Below are 17,151 nucleotides of genomic sequence, written 5' to 3'. Positions count from 1 at the left end.
TTGTCTCTGCCTCCTCCCTTTACTCCGGCGACCGGAGCCGGGTTTCGGCCGGCCATACCTTCGCCGATTCACCGGAGGCAACAGGTTCATGATCTTCTCTTTGGTAAGTTCAGATACAACACCAGCAGCAGCACCCACTTCCTCTTTTTATCTAACGGTTACTTTTTTGGAGGGGGCCCACAATTTCGCTTCGTCGCCAACGTCCAGGGAACGACGATTAGGACGGGGACGGATGGGGGCGGCACGGTGTTTGGACCGTCGCCGACCCGCGACGGGCCGGGGCCGACCCCCATACCGTGTAGCCTTATTTGTCTGAACAAAGAAAAACGAAGGGTCCTTCGGATTGATATTTTTGACCGGGGAAATCTCGAAACTAGCCAAGAATTGGTTAATATTTCGAAACTAGCCAAAGGAAACGTCTTGTAGAGATGTTACCACATTGCTGAAACGTTTTGAAAATGGACCAATCACTGGCTGCCATGTGTCCGACAATGCTGAAACGTCTCAGAAGTCTTAGCTGAGACGTCTTAACATGGCTTGAGACGTTTCCATACGGCTTCATATGGCTTGAGACGTTTCCACATGCCTTGAGACTTTTCCCCATGGCTTGAGACTTTTTCACATGGCTTGAGACTTTTCCAAATGGCTTGAGACCTTTCCACATGGCTTGAGCCCTAAAATGACAATTAACTCTTTATAAAATTAACCTTAAATTATGTTAAATATATATAAAATTAAATAAAATAGTTGGTTGTTAGGATTTTTCATATTTTTAAAAGTTTTTTACTTTTCTTAAGTTTTAAAGTCTTTTAGAGTTCTTATACACATATACATACACACCATTTTGCAATACATATGAGAATTTCAAAAGAATAATTTTTCATAATCTTAAAAGTTTTAGTAATTAAAAGTTTTGTAACATAATACGATTACTTAAAACATATTTTCAATTTTTAAACTAATTTTTCTCATGATTTTTAAACATCTTTTTTCTATGTTTACGTTTCTTTTTTTCTTCAAAATTACACCATAAAATATGTTTTTACCAAACACTTCAAGATGACATCTATAGTAAACCATGTTTGGTAATAAGACCATCACATGTGATTCTTCTTGTCACACTATTTTACGTATCTTTAAGATTGTATTACTTGTGAGTTTAAAAAATTAAAATGGATAAACAAGTTATACTATACCCATTCTCATATAGGAGACGTGTAGGGCTTTAATAAAATTCATTTGAGGCGGCGTACATCAAGGCTATTTGCGTCATAACATAATCCGGATTTTTTATAATTTTTTTAATAAAACAGAAATTGTTTGGCTTTATACAAAATTACTTAAACATCGCGTATAATGCGTCTTGGTGTCATAAATTTACGATGTATTCACATATTAATAATTATAATTATAATTTTGAAGTGTTTCAAATTTAGTTATTGGATCTAGGAATTTCATTTAATCAATTTACCAAGGACTAACATGTAACTTTTAAAAACTAGAGTTAACTCTCACTTTGTCCTTATGATTTGGTAGAAAATGACACTTCAGTCCAAAAAAAAATTTGCGTCAATGCCGTTCTCAACATTTTTGAAACGTGCCACTTCAGTCCAAAAAGTTAACGTCTTGCACCAGTTCCGTTAGGGGTGTTCAAGATCGGATTATCCGGTTTTCGGATATCCGAAAACTGGATATCCGAAAATTTCGGATAGTGAATATTGATATCCGAATCTGTATCCGAAATTTCGGATATCCGATTTTCGGATATCCGAAATTTCGGATACGGATACGGATTCGGATATCCAAACGGATATCCGAATTTATAAAAAAAAAAATCAAAAAATCCATTTCGTGTATAGATTAAAACTAAACTTATATTCGATTTTATAAATTTCCAACATTTAAAACTAAAAACAATCATAAATTCACACGAATACAATTATTTACTATTTTTTACTAACTTTTACAATACTTTAAACAAAATATAATGCTCATATACTATATATATTTATAAAAAAAATAATTAGTTTTCGGATATCGGATAATCGGATTATCCGAAATTTTTGAAATTCATATCCGAATCCGAAAATTCGGATTATCCGATTTTCGGATATCCGAATTTTCGGATATCCGAATTTTCGGATATCCGAAATTTCGGATATTTCGGATACGGATTTTCGGATATTTCAGATTCGGTTTCGGATCCGGATTTTTTTGAACACCCCTTCCGTCCTCAACGTTTTTAACGGGCGTTATCTTTTTGGACTGAAGTGGCACGTTTCAAAAATGTTGAGGACGGATTTGACGCAATTTTTTTTTTTTTTGAACTGAAATAACATTTTTCACCAAACCACAGGGTCGAAAATGACAGTTAACTCTAAAAAAAATATGTTAGCTCTTTTTAAACATACAAGTGCATTTAGCCCCAATTCATGCATCCCAATTCCCAAACGACCCTAAACTCTCCCTTCAAGTGTTTAAATAGCCACAAATTCTGAAATAAAGTTAATTAAATGTTAACGATATTTTAATGTTTAAAATTCAATTAATGTTCTTTATATTTATTGAGCTTTATTTTTTAATATTCTAATCGATTAACTATTATATTACTATTATACATTATACATATGATTATAAAGTCTTGATGAAGAGTATTCTAAATACTTTTTTTATTTAAAAGTAGAAAAGGAAACAATATATTAATAATTGATCCCATGGTTACAAGTGTTGATGAACGGTTAATATATATTTAAATTCTACTATTAGTCTATCAGTGTTAAATTATAATTATTTTTTATCCTATACAATACATACTTCAAACTGCAGCTAATTTTTTTTCTATTAATCTACATTTCTTGTCTTAAAAAAAAAAAATTAAATACGTAGTTATGTTTGATTTAGTTTCTTGAGGTTCATATATAAAATTTATTGAAAACAAAGTTGTGTTCGAAATAGTCTTTTTTTATTTAGTAGGCTAGATCAAAGTGCCGACGTCATAGTAGTGTCGTGACGAACAAAACGAATACCGACCGAACAACGTTGATACTGGTATCGGTATATGCATAAAAATATATACGCTTTTAATTCATTTAGCTTATATATTATTTGATTTTCCTTCGATAACTCAAGTTCATTAGCTTTTTTTATAAAATTGAATACGCGAGTTCATTTAATATTTTTTCTCAGCTTCCTTTATTAACTTTGTTGAAAAAGACTTTTTTCTTATTAGTACCGAGAGAAAGCAAACCAATACCGACATCGGTATCAGTATAGTTATTATTAGAATTGGCGTTGGTATTCGTTTTGATGGTTTTCAATGTAAAACACATTCTTTTGGACATATCATGACTTTAAATTTAGTGTCAATACCATAACAATACCGTAATGAATCAAATCCTTTCCCCATCGAATTCCCTTATATAACGATCTGAACCGATACCGACTGAGTTCCCGCCGCATTGCGCGGGCAAGTCCACCTAGTTATTATTATATCTTACTAATGTAAAAAAAACCGTGGTCAAATCACCATCTCACGTTTAGGATGAAACAGCTAATTTGTAACTTACAACTTGCTTGTATATTAGCTTTTGTTAAAAGGTCAACTAAATTGAGCTCGAGTTGATATGATTTAAGCTTGATAAATCTTATAAATTTTATCGTTTGTTATCTTAACATATGGTAACTTACTCATTGGAAATAATATTTCAACTTGTATGAAGGCCCTTGCGTTGCGGCGGGGGCGTAAAACCATGCAAAGTAGCACCAATGTCACACCACTACCACGACCAACACCGAAAAACTCGTAAAAACAAAATAAATAGAAAAGGAGAAAAATAAAACCGAATGAAAAGCAAATGTAAAATCGTTGAATCAGGCACACCCATTGCGGCGTGTTAATGTGAAAAATTTAGGCTGAAACGTAAAACATAGAAAAATACCTAAGTCGATCTAAGACCCGCATGTTGCGACGAACTTCTCAAACGGAAAAAATAGACGAAAAAAACTCTGAACCCCACACGCACGTTGCGGCGTGTTAACTCGCAAAATTTTGAACAAAACGTAAAACAAAAAACTTGCGAAAGATGAAAACTATGGGGGGCAAAGTTGAAAGTAAAAAGGTGTTGGGGTTAAATTGAAAAAAATGAAAAGTTTTGTATTAAAAGTAGAAAACTAAAGGGCTTAAATTGCAAATATTAGATATTTTGGGAAAAAATATTGCGAAAGATGAAAACTATGGGGGGCAAAGTTGAAAGTAAAAAGGTGTTGGGGTTAAATTGAAAAAAATGAAAAGTTTTGTATTAAAAGTAGAAAACTAAAGGGGTTAAATTGCAAATATTAGATATTTTGGGTTAGAAGTAAAAAATATTGAAAACTTTTTTGAAGTACTCCCTAAACATAGGGTACAACAACATGAAGCATACAAATGTTGTTAATTTATAGTTTAGAAATATAGAAGCAATGAAAGTATATGAATGTAATATAATATAACCAACAAAACCAAGTGAATCAATCAATCCATGCAAATATGAAGCAAAAAAGAACTTTTCTTTCCAAACCAAATTCAGTCCTTTTAAATGGAAACTAAAAGAAATACAAGTCGGGTGCCTCAAACTTAGTTGTCGAGAAATAGACGAGTACACTGGTCCAAAGTATCATCAGGGCTCGTAACTGAAAAAACAAAAAACAACCCATTGACAAACTTAGGGAATCGTGGTTCTTTGTGAGTCTCGGAGAATACGAATCATAAATGTGATTAACAAACTAACCTGTGTGACCAACAGTTCGTTCGGATTCATATATCTCATGATCATTTCCCCCCTGTGAAAAAGTTAACAAACGTCGTTATAAAAAAATTTCAGCTGACACAAATATTAGCAGTCTATCAGAAATGTAAACGAAGATGAAGAGCTACCTTGTAAGTCTTGTCTCCAAAGAAGTGAATCTCTTGAAATTCTTCCAAGTATTTCAAACAATAAGTTTTGTCCCATCCTTGTGGGAAGGCCTATTAAAAGCATATTTCAAAAAAGAGTTAACTGACATTTTCGTCCTTGTGGTTTGGTGGAAAATATCACTTCAGTAAAAAAAAAAATTGCGCCAGTTCCGTCCTCAACATTTTTGAAACGTGCCACTTCAGTCCAAAAAGATAGTGCGCCATTAACTCTTTTTTGAATTGAAGTGGCACGTTTCAAAAATGTTGAGGACGGAACTGGCGCAAATTTGTTTTTTGGACTGCAGTGGCATTTTCCACCAAACCACAAGGACGAAAATGGCAGTTAACTCTTCAAAAAATATTACACAAAATTAACCCATAAAAGAATTAATAATTAAGAAGTTACTCACATCGAAGCTAATTTGGCCACCAATGGAAAAGGTAAGGTTCAGATGAGCAAATTTCTGTCTAAGGACTTCCACCATTTTCGGGCGTATATTATGAACCTGAGTTGCAATTTATCATCAAATCAAATTGCTAATATAAACTTTTGTTCCGAATGAACTAAAGTATTGTACCTTGTCATATTTCTCAAACTCGTCTCTTTCTTCTTGACTACAGTTGCGCCCAATTGGCGAAACATTGATCATCCCACTTCGAAACTCGATGAAAGTTCCCCTGTAGTTTTAAGATTTAAGAGTCTATTAAGATGCTAAAATGTTGATTGATTGTTTCAAGATTATAAGTTTTCACTCACCTTTTTATCGGGATATCTAAGTCCGCAATGTAACGAAGGGTAAAATTCACAAACTCCTGCATCATGTTTGTTGTGTATGTTTGATTATCACAAATTAAAAACATATTGTGGGCCTCTAATAACAAAAAAAAAAAAAAGAATAAGAACTATTTTACCTTGATCTTATCCTCCCCTAGAAACGTCTTCAGGCTCTGCACAGTGGTAATTGATCGATTAATATAAGAAAGATACATAAAGAAAATTAGTTTCAAAGATCTGTAACGAGTGTAGTTAGCATAGTATGTAAGTTTTTGTCGAAAAGCTTGAAAATGATGTTTTAAATGTTTTAGACAGTACCTGCGTCCCAACTAGCTTCCCATCCTTGTAGGCCACAAGGCCGTTCTCAGCAAACACATAATCATAGTCGTTTATAACTGCATAGACATAAGAGCTATATTGTTAATTTATATATAACTAGTATTAACCATCCCCGCGTTGCGGCGGGGACGAACACCAATGCCACACTACTATCAGCGACCACCAACAACGAAGTTGCAGCGTGTTAATACCAAGAAATTAAACCTAGACATAAAACATATAAAAAAATAACTAAGTCGATCTAGGACCCGAGCGTTATGATTAACCTGTCAAACGGAAAAAAATAGACGACGTAAAACCGTTTAACCACACACGCACGTTGCGACGTGTTAACTCACAAAATTATTTATAGTATTTAAATGAAATACAAAATTATTTATAGTATTTAAATGAAATACAAATTTGCCTTTAGTGGATACAACCCACTAAGCATTATGTGACAAATCATAATGCATACATATGTTGCAAATTATATACCCCCATGTTATGGTGGGGGCGTAAAACCGTGCTAAGTAGCTCCAATATTATATCACCGTGAACGACCATCAACACCAAAAAGGTTCGTGTAAAAAAATAAATATAAAACCGAACGAAAAGTAGACGATGAAACAATGTTGAACCACACACTCTAAATGTAAAACATAGACGGTTGACCTGTTGACCCTAGCTGTTCTGATATCTTAACAAGGTCAGATCCTCCAACAACACCAACAGTAACAACCTGCACGCAAAAAAAAAAAATGAGATACTGAAAAATGTGACATATCATAAATAAATTGGGAATATAACTACCCCCCCCCCCCCCACACACACACACACGCAAAATGCTCAATAGTACAGGACATAATGAATCACGTACCTTCCGCAAATCCTGCATGAACTTTAACATCTTTGGAGTAACCCCCTGCAACAACAAAGTGCTTTAGAAGAAAGTTAAATTATTCAGACATTTACAGTATTACCAATCAAACAAACCACTTCTAGTTCTTACATATTTTTTTTTTTCAAAATCAGAAGTTAATTATATTAACAAGATGACATCTATAGTAAACCATGTTCGGTAAAAAGATCTTGATGTTCTAGTTCTACCATACCTTCATAAACAAAATCAAACTTGAAGAAAGTTTATTTGATGCTTCAAATGCACTTAAGAGCTAAGATAGCGATAAATATAAAGGTGTACCTTCCTTGGAGCAGTAAGAGTACCATCCACATCAAACAAAGCAATTAAACCAGGTTTTCTCAGAGCCATCCTCGATCTAAGTCTTACTGCCACCAAACATCACAAAAGCGCAACAAAAGGAATGAATAATTAAGTAATCACATTATCAAGATCTTCAAAATCAGTAAAATCAAAGAAAATGAAGAAAATTAGATTTGGGTCAAACCAACAAAATTCTGCCTATGTGCTATACTGCTATGCTCATCGCTTGAGGTACCATGTTTATAGATCTACAAAATTTCTCAATTCAATCGGTACAAGCGACCGATACATAATGACACGACACAGTTGAATACAAACCCACCGCTACCCATACGTCAGCATTAATGCTTATCTAAAAAAAGGTAACTTATCTAGATGTTCTATGATTATCATTAAATCAGAAAACCGTCCAAATTTCCCATCATTTGTGTAATAAAAATTTGTAAATTTCTCCATGAGAATCAAATCTATGGGAGCGAAATCCCCGCAATCAAACTTGTACTTCAACTTCCAAGTTCACTACTAATGCTAGACATCTATTCAATGCTACCATTTCAATCATCTAAGGTGGTGTTTCTTTTTCTAAAAAAGATCTGCGCAGGCTCTTCTGTCTGCGCCGCACAGACCACGCGCAGACATTGCTATCTGCAGACTGTTTGTTTTTCCGAAGATGTTTCATCAAAAACGTCTGCGCGAGCTCTTCTTAGTGCAGACTTGGCCCAACCACTTTTAAGATCTTCTAAGGTCTTCAGAGGGTTAAACACCACCACCCACCACCACCATCCACCACCACGAAGTCTACATACGTTAAAAAACAAACAGTCTTCTTCTTGCAGAATGCAACTCTTCTTCTGTAGATGTGGTCTGCAGACTGCAGACATTTTACCTCTTAAAAAACAAACTGCACCTACGTTTTCCAACAGCGCATAGGCAGCAATTCAAACTTACGACTTAATTTCTAATCATAATCCGAAACAACAACCAGCTGTGGTCCACCGCTTTAGTATACTACATCAATCTACATCAAAACCGAATCGATTGCAAAGACAAATAAAAGCCCTAAATATCAAAATTTCAATTGAAATTACCAAATTCCTATCCTAATGCTAGAAATATCTCTCTCCTTTACTCAGATCAGCCAATTTTCCCCATGAAACATAGATATTATTCATATTAATTCAAAATTCCAGCCTCACATTACAATTCATAAGCTCAAATGACCGTTTACCTATCTAGTGTAGTAAATCACAATCCAATTGAACTCAGATGCTCAAAAAGCTACAAATTTGTTCCACTTTTCACAAACCTAAACATATACATCAATCAGGTTACAAATTTGTGGTTTAACTGATTACTTAAATTCAAAATCCATAAGCTACTGTATCATCAGATAGTAGATCAATGAAAGAAATTTAGAAACAAGAGTTGAAAACGAAATGTTACCGCACAAATTGAAGACGAATGTGAAGGTTGTTGTGGTGATTCAGTTCTGGAAATCCGAATAAATGCAGAATGTTAATAAGATCTGTTTGTTAGTGAGAGATAGAAAGAGGAAAAGATTGGTGCAGTGAGGGAGACTCAAAGGTGTAGAGTGATTTAGTTTTGGGATCTCAACAGATATATTCGAGGAATCAAATGTGGGGCCCATTGCTTATGTGTATGTATGTATGTACCCAATTTTTTCAAATCAAAATCTATCTAGTCTTAACTCTTAACCAACAATTTTTTTTCTACATGGTTGTTTAGAAAAAGGTGAAACTTGAAATAATTCAGAAAAAGTGGCGTGTATTTAGGGTTTTGAAATAAGGGAATATGGAGTGTGATCATCATACTCACTAAATCCCGTCAATAACCAATGTAATGTAGGGTCCAAGTAGGATAAGATGTAGACAATCTTACCTCTACTTTGTAGGAATAAATAGACTGCTTCCAGTAAGACCCCCGGCTCGATATATATGGACTGTTTGATTGCTAGATCAATAGATCATGTATAAACTTTTTAAACAATTTGTCACTGGTTTTGTTTTGTTATTAAAAACCAGGTTGGTTTATTTATGTCTGTTCTATTAGCTTGTAACTGATAAAGAGTGTGATTGGACTATTAGTACATTTTTCGCAAGAATAATTAAAATTTATACTTGAGAACGGATTATTTTGATCTTTCATAATCAGTTTATTGTAATCAATATCAAATTTAACTATTTGGGATTTTAGATAATGCGATTATCAAAATCATGATTAATAAGATTTATGGTCGCTTGCTTGATCTAAAAGCATGAAGAATGTTTAATTCAATATGTGGCTTTGTAAAAGTTTCTACAAGTCAACGGGGAAGGGGCGCTGGGGGGCAAAAGTGAAAGTACACTTATTTTAACTTTTTTTACTAATTTCGTGAAAATAACATTAAAAGAGGGGATGGTTAGTCATGCATCATGTGGTGACGTTGATACCCGAAAAACAAGGGGGTACATGCATTAATCGGCATTTGTCTCAATTTTTGAGTGTTATGTGCCTTATGTCCAAGGCTTGATGCAAAACTACTATCGAGCCGGGGTCTCAGAGGAAGCAACCTCTCTATTCCTACGGGGTAGAGGTAAGGTTGTCTACATGTTACCCTCCTCACATCCTACCTTAGCTTTGCTATTGGTGGGATTTACTGAGTATGATGAACAAAATTTTGTAAAAAATGGTAGGATTTACCGAGTATGATAATGATAAACAAAATTTTGTAAAAACTATAAAGAAATATATTGTTTTTATATTTTGTTATTATGCCTTTATATTTTGGCTCAAAATCACGCTTAATTGTAATCCACAACCAATGTGTCCAAAAGATGATGGTAATATTTAAGGTACGGTATTTCTTATGAACCCGACATCTTTTCTGTCCACGACTGATGTGGGATTTGTCTAGGTGTCACAACAATACTACAAACTATATTATACAATACAAGTAGAACAAGTGGGTGTCATAGAAAGCTGGGAAATTGAATTGGATCTGAGAAAGTGGCCAATGAAAACACAACATTCACATGTTTTCAAAGCAGATTAAAGATGTGTAAATGACAAGCAACACACCCATTTCCATTCCTAGTAACCATAAAATCTTTTACACAAATGTAGTTCTCATAAATATTTCATACACGAAAAACCGAAACTAAAATAAAAATGCAACACTAATTCTACAGCGACGACCACAAATGCTTGTAAAAAATCAAAACTGCTTCCGGTTACTTAATCTATATAACCTCAACAAACAAGTTGAGTTGTCCCTAGTCGCGTGTGTTAACTACTAGTGTGACCCTCTTATCATGTAATCGATTTTAACAATGTAATAACTTATTTCTCATGAACAAGGGGACTATAAACGGGATACCACATGTTGCGCGTTACATATTCCACAGCTTCCTCCTGCATCCAACGTTGGAATCAATCTTGATTAAGATGGTTATATTGAAAAAAATAAAATTTATAGTTTTGTAAGTGTGGAGATTTGATATGTACTTTTGACATGTGTGCGAGCTCTTTGGGTCCCACTTCACCTCGTCCTTCTGCTACTTGTTCAATTACTGCTGCCCGAAGGACAGCAGCTCCTACTTCAGCGGTAATACTTCGAATGCTGCAATCATAAGAGAGTAGATGATATTACAAACGGTCTACTTAAAATTGGTTAATTTGAATCATGGTTTATCTCTACTAGTATACGGGCCAAGTAAAAAAATAGTTGAAAGGGGAACAGGTAAAATATGTTGAAAGTTGCCGAAAGTGTGAATTACTGCCTACAAAATCCTAAATAAATTTATTTATTAAAAAACCTAGATTATTATTGTAATAACATCATTTTTTTAATCATATGCCGCGCATTAGCTATTTATAAAAATTAAAATGTGTGCAATAATTATGCGGGGTTGATACGTACTAATAATCATATTTAGTCTATAACTGACCGTCCTTGGTAACCAAATGATCGACTTAATTTTAATTGTGACATCTTAAAAATCTTGAAATTTGAAGTGAGATTATGTGATACCTGCCAATAGATGGATAGAATTTACCCTTCTGGATCTCTTTAATTGTCATATATGAGGCAAGACTGAATAGATGAAAAATAATTAGTTAGCATGCATCTTAATTTTATTTTATTTTATTTTTTTTCTTAATTAATTTTAATTTTATTCGATATGATTTTGTTTAGTTCATACCATTCAGCTGCTGCTTGCAACATTCCATCGGATACTATACGCGCACCAGAAAGCAGAGCTCCCAGACCGATCCTGGTTAAGAAAATAATATTAAATAAAATATAACAAATTAATAACAAAAGGTAGCACAAAATAAACACACACCCTGGGAAAAGATACATGTTGTTTGCTTGATTTACATAACCAACTTTCCCGTTTCCTGTCGATGTGTCAATATAATTGATAAGAAACAACAAACAAAAAAAGCTGAACCGAAGCGACAAATGGATGGGTTGGTAATGGATCAATACAGGTTCGGGTGGTTGGGTTGACCCAAAAATCTTTTTTTGTCCAAAATTTATATAAGTTTATAAACGATTAGCTTGCCAAATATGATTACAAAATTATTTGATAATAATCTAGTTGTTTAGTAAAACAATTTAGGAGGTTTTATACATTAAAAATAAATCTCTCGAGACTTAACTTTTGACCCGTTTGACTTTTGTTTTTCCTATTTCCTTTCTAACCAAACTTTTTATCTATCCGTTTAGTCCGCTAGAGATTAAAAAAAAACTCACCCGAATTGACCCACTCATAAGTAAATGAGTCGAAATTTTCACCTCTAGTGTCAGATATAGCAAAACTATATACAGAAAAACTATATATATATATGAATTAGCTGAAAATTTATACCAAGATCAACATTCGGGAAAGGACTTCCGCTTCCAAAAAACAATGTTTCTCCAGCGTGCATAAAAGCATCAGCAGCAGTGCACTCAGCTGTATCGAAAGTTATGTATAAATCAATAATATTTAGTGGCTTCATAACTGAAGATATAATACATGAGAATGATCATTTTACAAAAGCGAACCGTTATCTGTGGGATTTGACATGGCAAAAATAGCAGGTTTAGGGGAATCCGAGTCTCGCATGGCTTTAAGCACCTGATATAATAAATAAAAGTTAGGAGACAAAAACGTCATCTACGCGATAATTTGTACAAAGTGTGTTCATGATAGGTGGGTCGGGTTGGATAACTGGTAATATTATACTTCTTTAAACTAAGACACTAGTTTTAGGACCAAATAACAGTGAAAATAATAAGCACCTGCTCAGTGAAAATACCTCCGACTCCGGATAAACCAACAAGGACATGAGGTTTGACCTTTTTTACCTGCAAAACATCAAAATCTGATGTTCATGACTAGGGTCAACATTTAGAGAGCAAGATAAACCCTTTTGAAAACACGAAAACTTTGACTAATAAAAAACAAAGAAAGATCTACCACTTCAAGAAGATCGGATCCCTCCCGTAGTCCAATACTTTGAACCTCACCAACAGGTTTTGCAAATGGTGCAGCTGCCGGATCAACACGACTTCTCTCTTTTGTTATCAAACCCTACAACCAAAAATCGATAGTGGCATTCCATATCGTTACTAAACCGTTATAAGAGTACATTTTTTTAAATTTCACACCGTGTTTGTTTACTTTTGACGTAAGTGTAGAGTAGCAAGAACAACATGATTGAACAGACTAGATACGGGTCAAAACAGTAAAAACAACAGCCCGACATATCTAGTTTGTTTAATCCTGTTCTTGAAACACATGTTTGCATGCATTTACATCACAACTAAACAACCATTAATGACGCTACTAAAGGATCAATGACTCATGTACAAATTAAACGCTTTTAACTAAAATGCGGCTATGGTGATAGATATGTAGAACCGTACATCTTTATCAATTAAGTAAAACTGAGGGCTTGCTGTTGATCCCGTCATTCTTGAAACAGCCTGATAGGCCATGTTAAGAACACCAAGCCCTGCACTGAAAAAAAAAACAATACAATGTATAAGAGATTATGCGACACCTATATATCATAAATATTCTATATTAATATAAAAAAATATAATTCAGAAATTCAGTTTTGCACTACCTTCCGGCTCCGACAACAACAATCTTCTGGTTCACAAAATCTGACAACGGTCGACCCTGTGCTCTAACGACTCCAAGGAGACCAGCTAATGCAACACCAGCAGTTCCCTAAAAACCATGTATATGGAATAACTTAAATAGAAATATAAGCATAGATATTAAATATTTAGATGTCATTTCAGGAAGACTAAAATGCCATTTTCGTCCCTGAAGTTTGACCAGTTTTGCGACTTTTGTCCAAAGGTTTGTTTTACCACATCTTTATGACTGTATCCAACGGTTTGAAATCTTGCCATTTTCACCCGGCTCGTTAATTCCATCCATTTTGCTTCCTTAAGTCAGTGGTGTTTCCGTCTTTTTTGTTAACTTAAAGGGCAATTCAGGCTTTTTTCAAGGGTATTCGATCTTTTTACATATGTGAAAAAGACCGAATTGCCCTTTGAGTTAGCAAAAAGACAGAAATACTGAGAAAAATGGATGGAGTTAACGAGCCGGATGAAAATGACAAGATTTCAAACCTTTTGGATCCAGATGCGGAAAAACAAACCTTTAGACGAAAGTCACAAAACTGGTCAAACCTCAAGGGACGAAAATGGCATTTTATTCTTTCAGGAATAAAAACAGAACATGATAGATAGTTGCTAACCTGTATGTCATCATTGAACATGCAGTACTTCTTTCTATATCTTTGAAGAGTTTCGAAAGCCCACTTGAATTGAAAATCTTCAAACTGGATAATAGCTTTTGGCCAGCGTGCATGAAGAGCTTCCATCAGTTCATCCACTATTGATATATATTCTTCTCCTTCCAACCTTCGTTCTCGTAATCCCAAATCTGTTGAAGTAAATAACATGACATGATAATATTGTGCAGCCTAAATATTATTTATTTCATTTCTTACACTTTTGAATATTACTTTTGGTCATATACATTTGTGGTTTAGTTGGGTTACTCTTAACTAATGTGTGGAATCTTTTGATTTTGTATGTGTAGCTACTTACATAGACGATCTTCTAGAAGTTTTTTCGTTGTTGGTTCCAACATCAAGCATAATAGGAAGGACCTGTAGTGGCAACCATCATAAAATTGTGTGTCAATTAAGGTGGTTTAACATAGAGGTGGCAAGGTGGGCGGGTCAGACGGTCAAACAGGATCGGGTTTCAATGGATTATCTTTTGCGGGTCGCATTTAGCTGACCCACAAAATACTTTTTTGTCAAATCTTTTATATATAATTTAGTTTATTATTTGTGATCATAAAAACAACTTAGAAGGTTGAACACATTATAAATAGACTTCAGGCGTTTTTCATCTCATAACTGTATGCAAGTAGTAAAGCACATAATTAAGTTCAAGGTTTTTATATGAAAACATACCCTTTGTGGATTGATACCAGCAGCAGCAACATACATATCGAGTTTCCCAATAGGAATGCCGATTCCCTGAACTCCAAGATCACCTAAGCCTAGAATACGACTACCATCCGTAAGCACTATCATGTCTACCTGTATAATTTGTTTACAACTATACTTAGTCAATTGAAATCAAAAATAGCTTATTCTACCAGCTTTTTACATTTTAACATAACCAGAATCAACCTATTTATAAAAAAATACATCAAAACCGGCACCTCTAGTATAAATAGAGAGGAAAACATCATAATAAAACTTTTCTCAACCAAACTACTAAAATTTCAATAATATAGACCGTATGATACATATAGTTACGTGTGGAACTCATGCTATACCTCAGGAGCTGGCCAGTTATAGATCATTGACTTCATCTCTCCTTTATCTTTCGCACTGAAGTACATTCCACGTGGGCGTCTAAACAATCCTGAATAGTTTTGGCACACCAAACCTACTGTAGGAGTGTAGATTATTGGAGCAAAATCTTTAATGTTATCAATCAGTACCTAAATAAGAAAATTTGCAACATTATACATCATTACATTTTGTTTAATCATTCATATACACATATCGTATGGAGTTTCTCAATGAACATACCTTGTAGTATAATGTCTCATTCCTGTCATGTAGTCTATTCAAGATTCTCCATTTCGCCAGGGATACGATATTATCTGGTTGACCGGCTGTATTCTTTTCGAGCGATCGATATGAATCCACTAATAATTAATAAAAAAGTATTAGTGTTGTAGTGTTGATGCTAATATGGTAAATAAACAAAATTGATACAAAAACTCAAGAGGAAAAAAAATTAAAAAGTGCAAAAACAAAAACAGAATTCTTAGGAACATAGAACTCACTAAACCGCTCATATTGTTGTTCAAATGATATGACACGATGTGGAAGGAGACCACGAAGCCCGAGTCGGTCTCTTTCTGTCAAAGGAAACCCGGTATCCTGCTCTTGAACATTTCACAAACATTGATTAGTTATAGGTTACATTAAGTACAACTTTAAGAAGCAGCATAAGTAGTGCATATATAGCAGACTAGTGCATATAAGTAGTGTAAAAAAACTATAACATATATAAATTCTCAATCAAATTCCTCAATTCAATAACATAAGTAGTGCATATATAGCAGACTAGTTATATAATCAATATCAACACTTTATTACACTAGCTATATAATTATCATATCTACAAGGTATTCAAACAATATACATGCAAACAATTCAGCAAAAATTCTAAGCATCATTAACATGCAGCAGATCGCTCGAAATGTAAGCATGGTGCTACATTTACCACAAGTACGTCATGTTTAATATCAACAAACAAACCTTGTTAAACCAAGGATCATGAAGAATATCAGCTCCACGCTTGTGAACAATACAAGGCCTTGGAATCGAACACGTCGACGACGCAGCCATACAAAACCTTCTCACGTTTATCGCCACTGCTGCAGATCGCGCCACCGTCCTCCACATGTCTCCTTCAAATCAAAACAAAATATAATCTCCCAAAAAAAGAAGAAAAACTTGTTGTGAATATGTCACTTTTCACAAATAGAGTGTATGATCGCGACTTTATGTTCGTATATATGGATAATGAAACATACAATATAACATACATCTGGCGTGTGTGTGTGTATATATATAGACGTGATAATGTGCATGTATGGATAGGTTGATATATCTTATTACTCTTCCCAGTTGAAGGATAGACGACTGCCCATGATCTACGGGCAGGAGAATGGGGACAAATGTTCTAAGAATCACATTCCGGGCAGGGGAGTGTACGGTTGATTTGAGCTGCCCGGATATGGTACCATAATTGTTGTCAAGGGCTTTTTGGGAATTTAACACGTGGAAATGGTCGTTTGAAAGGAGGTTCACACATTTTGGACGAATGTTTTGGACAAACTTTCTTATCCATATTTGACTGCCTATTATTAGATTGTTAACCTATTTTTAAGGGGAAAAAAATGATAAATAAGAGTGATTTTCATGCTAAATTATAATATTTACTTCAATTAAAAAAATATACAATTACATATCAGTGAAGTTTCATTTACGTTATAACGTCCTTGGAATGAGATACTTTAATACATATTAAAGACGTAACTGAGACTTGTAAAATATGATCAAATTATTTACGTGTTATCTTTATTATTTTTCATGAAAATCTCGCACTTTTTAACATGTTCAGACTACACATAGGGAGATTTGAGATATCTAGTTATATACTCATCTTAACAATATTTATTTGTATTGAATATATCATCTACTATTCAAAATCGATTATAGATAAACGTAGAAACAACTTTATAAAACATGAGATGTCAAACTACAAGAAAAGAACAATCTAGATATTCTAATGAT

The 17,151-nt window shown here is 34.1% G+C and overlaps 1 protein-coding gene and 1 pseudogene across 2 annotated transcripts; both read right to left on the bottom strand.

Moving 5' to 3' along the window:
- Nucleotides 1–4,454: 4,454 nt before the first annotated feature.
- LOC110864768 (phosphomannomutase) lies at nucleotides 4,455–8,855 on the bottom strand. Of its 2 annotated transcripts, XM_022113901.2 has the most exons (13): nucleotides 8,692–8,855; nucleotides 8,477–8,554; nucleotides 7,228–7,313; nucleotides 6,904–6,948; nucleotides 6,699–6,765; nucleotides 6,024–6,100; nucleotides 5,843–5,878; nucleotides 5,688–5,743; nucleotides 5,509–5,608; nucleotides 5,341–5,436; nucleotides 4,913–5,002; nucleotides 4,767–4,818; nucleotides 4,455–4,668 (listed from the first exon to the last, which is right to left on the bottom strand). In XM_022113901.2, exons 3-13 carry the CDS (start codon nucleotides 7,294–7,296, stop codon nucleotides 4,613–4,615), a joined length of 744 nt encoding a protein of 247 aa, XP_021969593.1. In that variant the 5' UTR covers nucleotides 7,297–7,313; nucleotides 8,477–8,554; nucleotides 8,692–8,855; the 3' UTR covers nucleotides 4,455–4,612. The 2 variants fall into 2 exon arrangements, with proteins under 2 accessions (XP_021969593.1, XP_021969592.1); XM_022113900.2 differs by lacking the exon at nucleotides 8,477–8,554.
- Nucleotides 8,856–10,478: 1,623 nt separating this feature from the next.
- LOC110863767 lies at nucleotides 10,479–16,257 on the bottom strand (annotated as a pseudogene).
- Between the last annotated feature and the right edge of the window lie 894 nt (nucleotides 16,258–17,151).

Source organism: Helianthus annuus, chromosome 6, assembly GCF_002127325.2.
Source record: "Helianthus annuus cultivar XRQ/B chromosome 6, HanXRQr2.0-SUNRISE, whole genome shotgun sequence".
NCBI lineage: Eukaryota > Viridiplantae > Streptophyta > Magnoliopsida > Asterales > Asteraceae > Helianthus > Helianthus annuus.
Note: the sequence above shows the minus strand (reverse complement) of the source record. Positions and strands in the feature narration are given on the sequence as shown.

Excerpts from the sequence above, each read along its gene's own strand:
- LOC110864768 (XM_022113901.2), bottom strand. The coding sequence starts at position 7,296 with ATGGCTCTGAGAAAACCTGGTTTAATTGCTTTGTTTGATGTGGATGGT. Across the intron at positions 6,949-7,227 it reads CTCTTACTGCTCCAAGGAAG|GGGGTTACTCCAAAGATGTT; the intron begins GTACACCTTTAT and ends TTGTTGTTGCAG. Across the intron at positions 6,101-6,698 it reads AGAACAGCTAGGGTCAACAG|TTATAAACGACTATGATTAT; the intron begins GTCAACCGTCTA and ends ATGTCTATGCAG.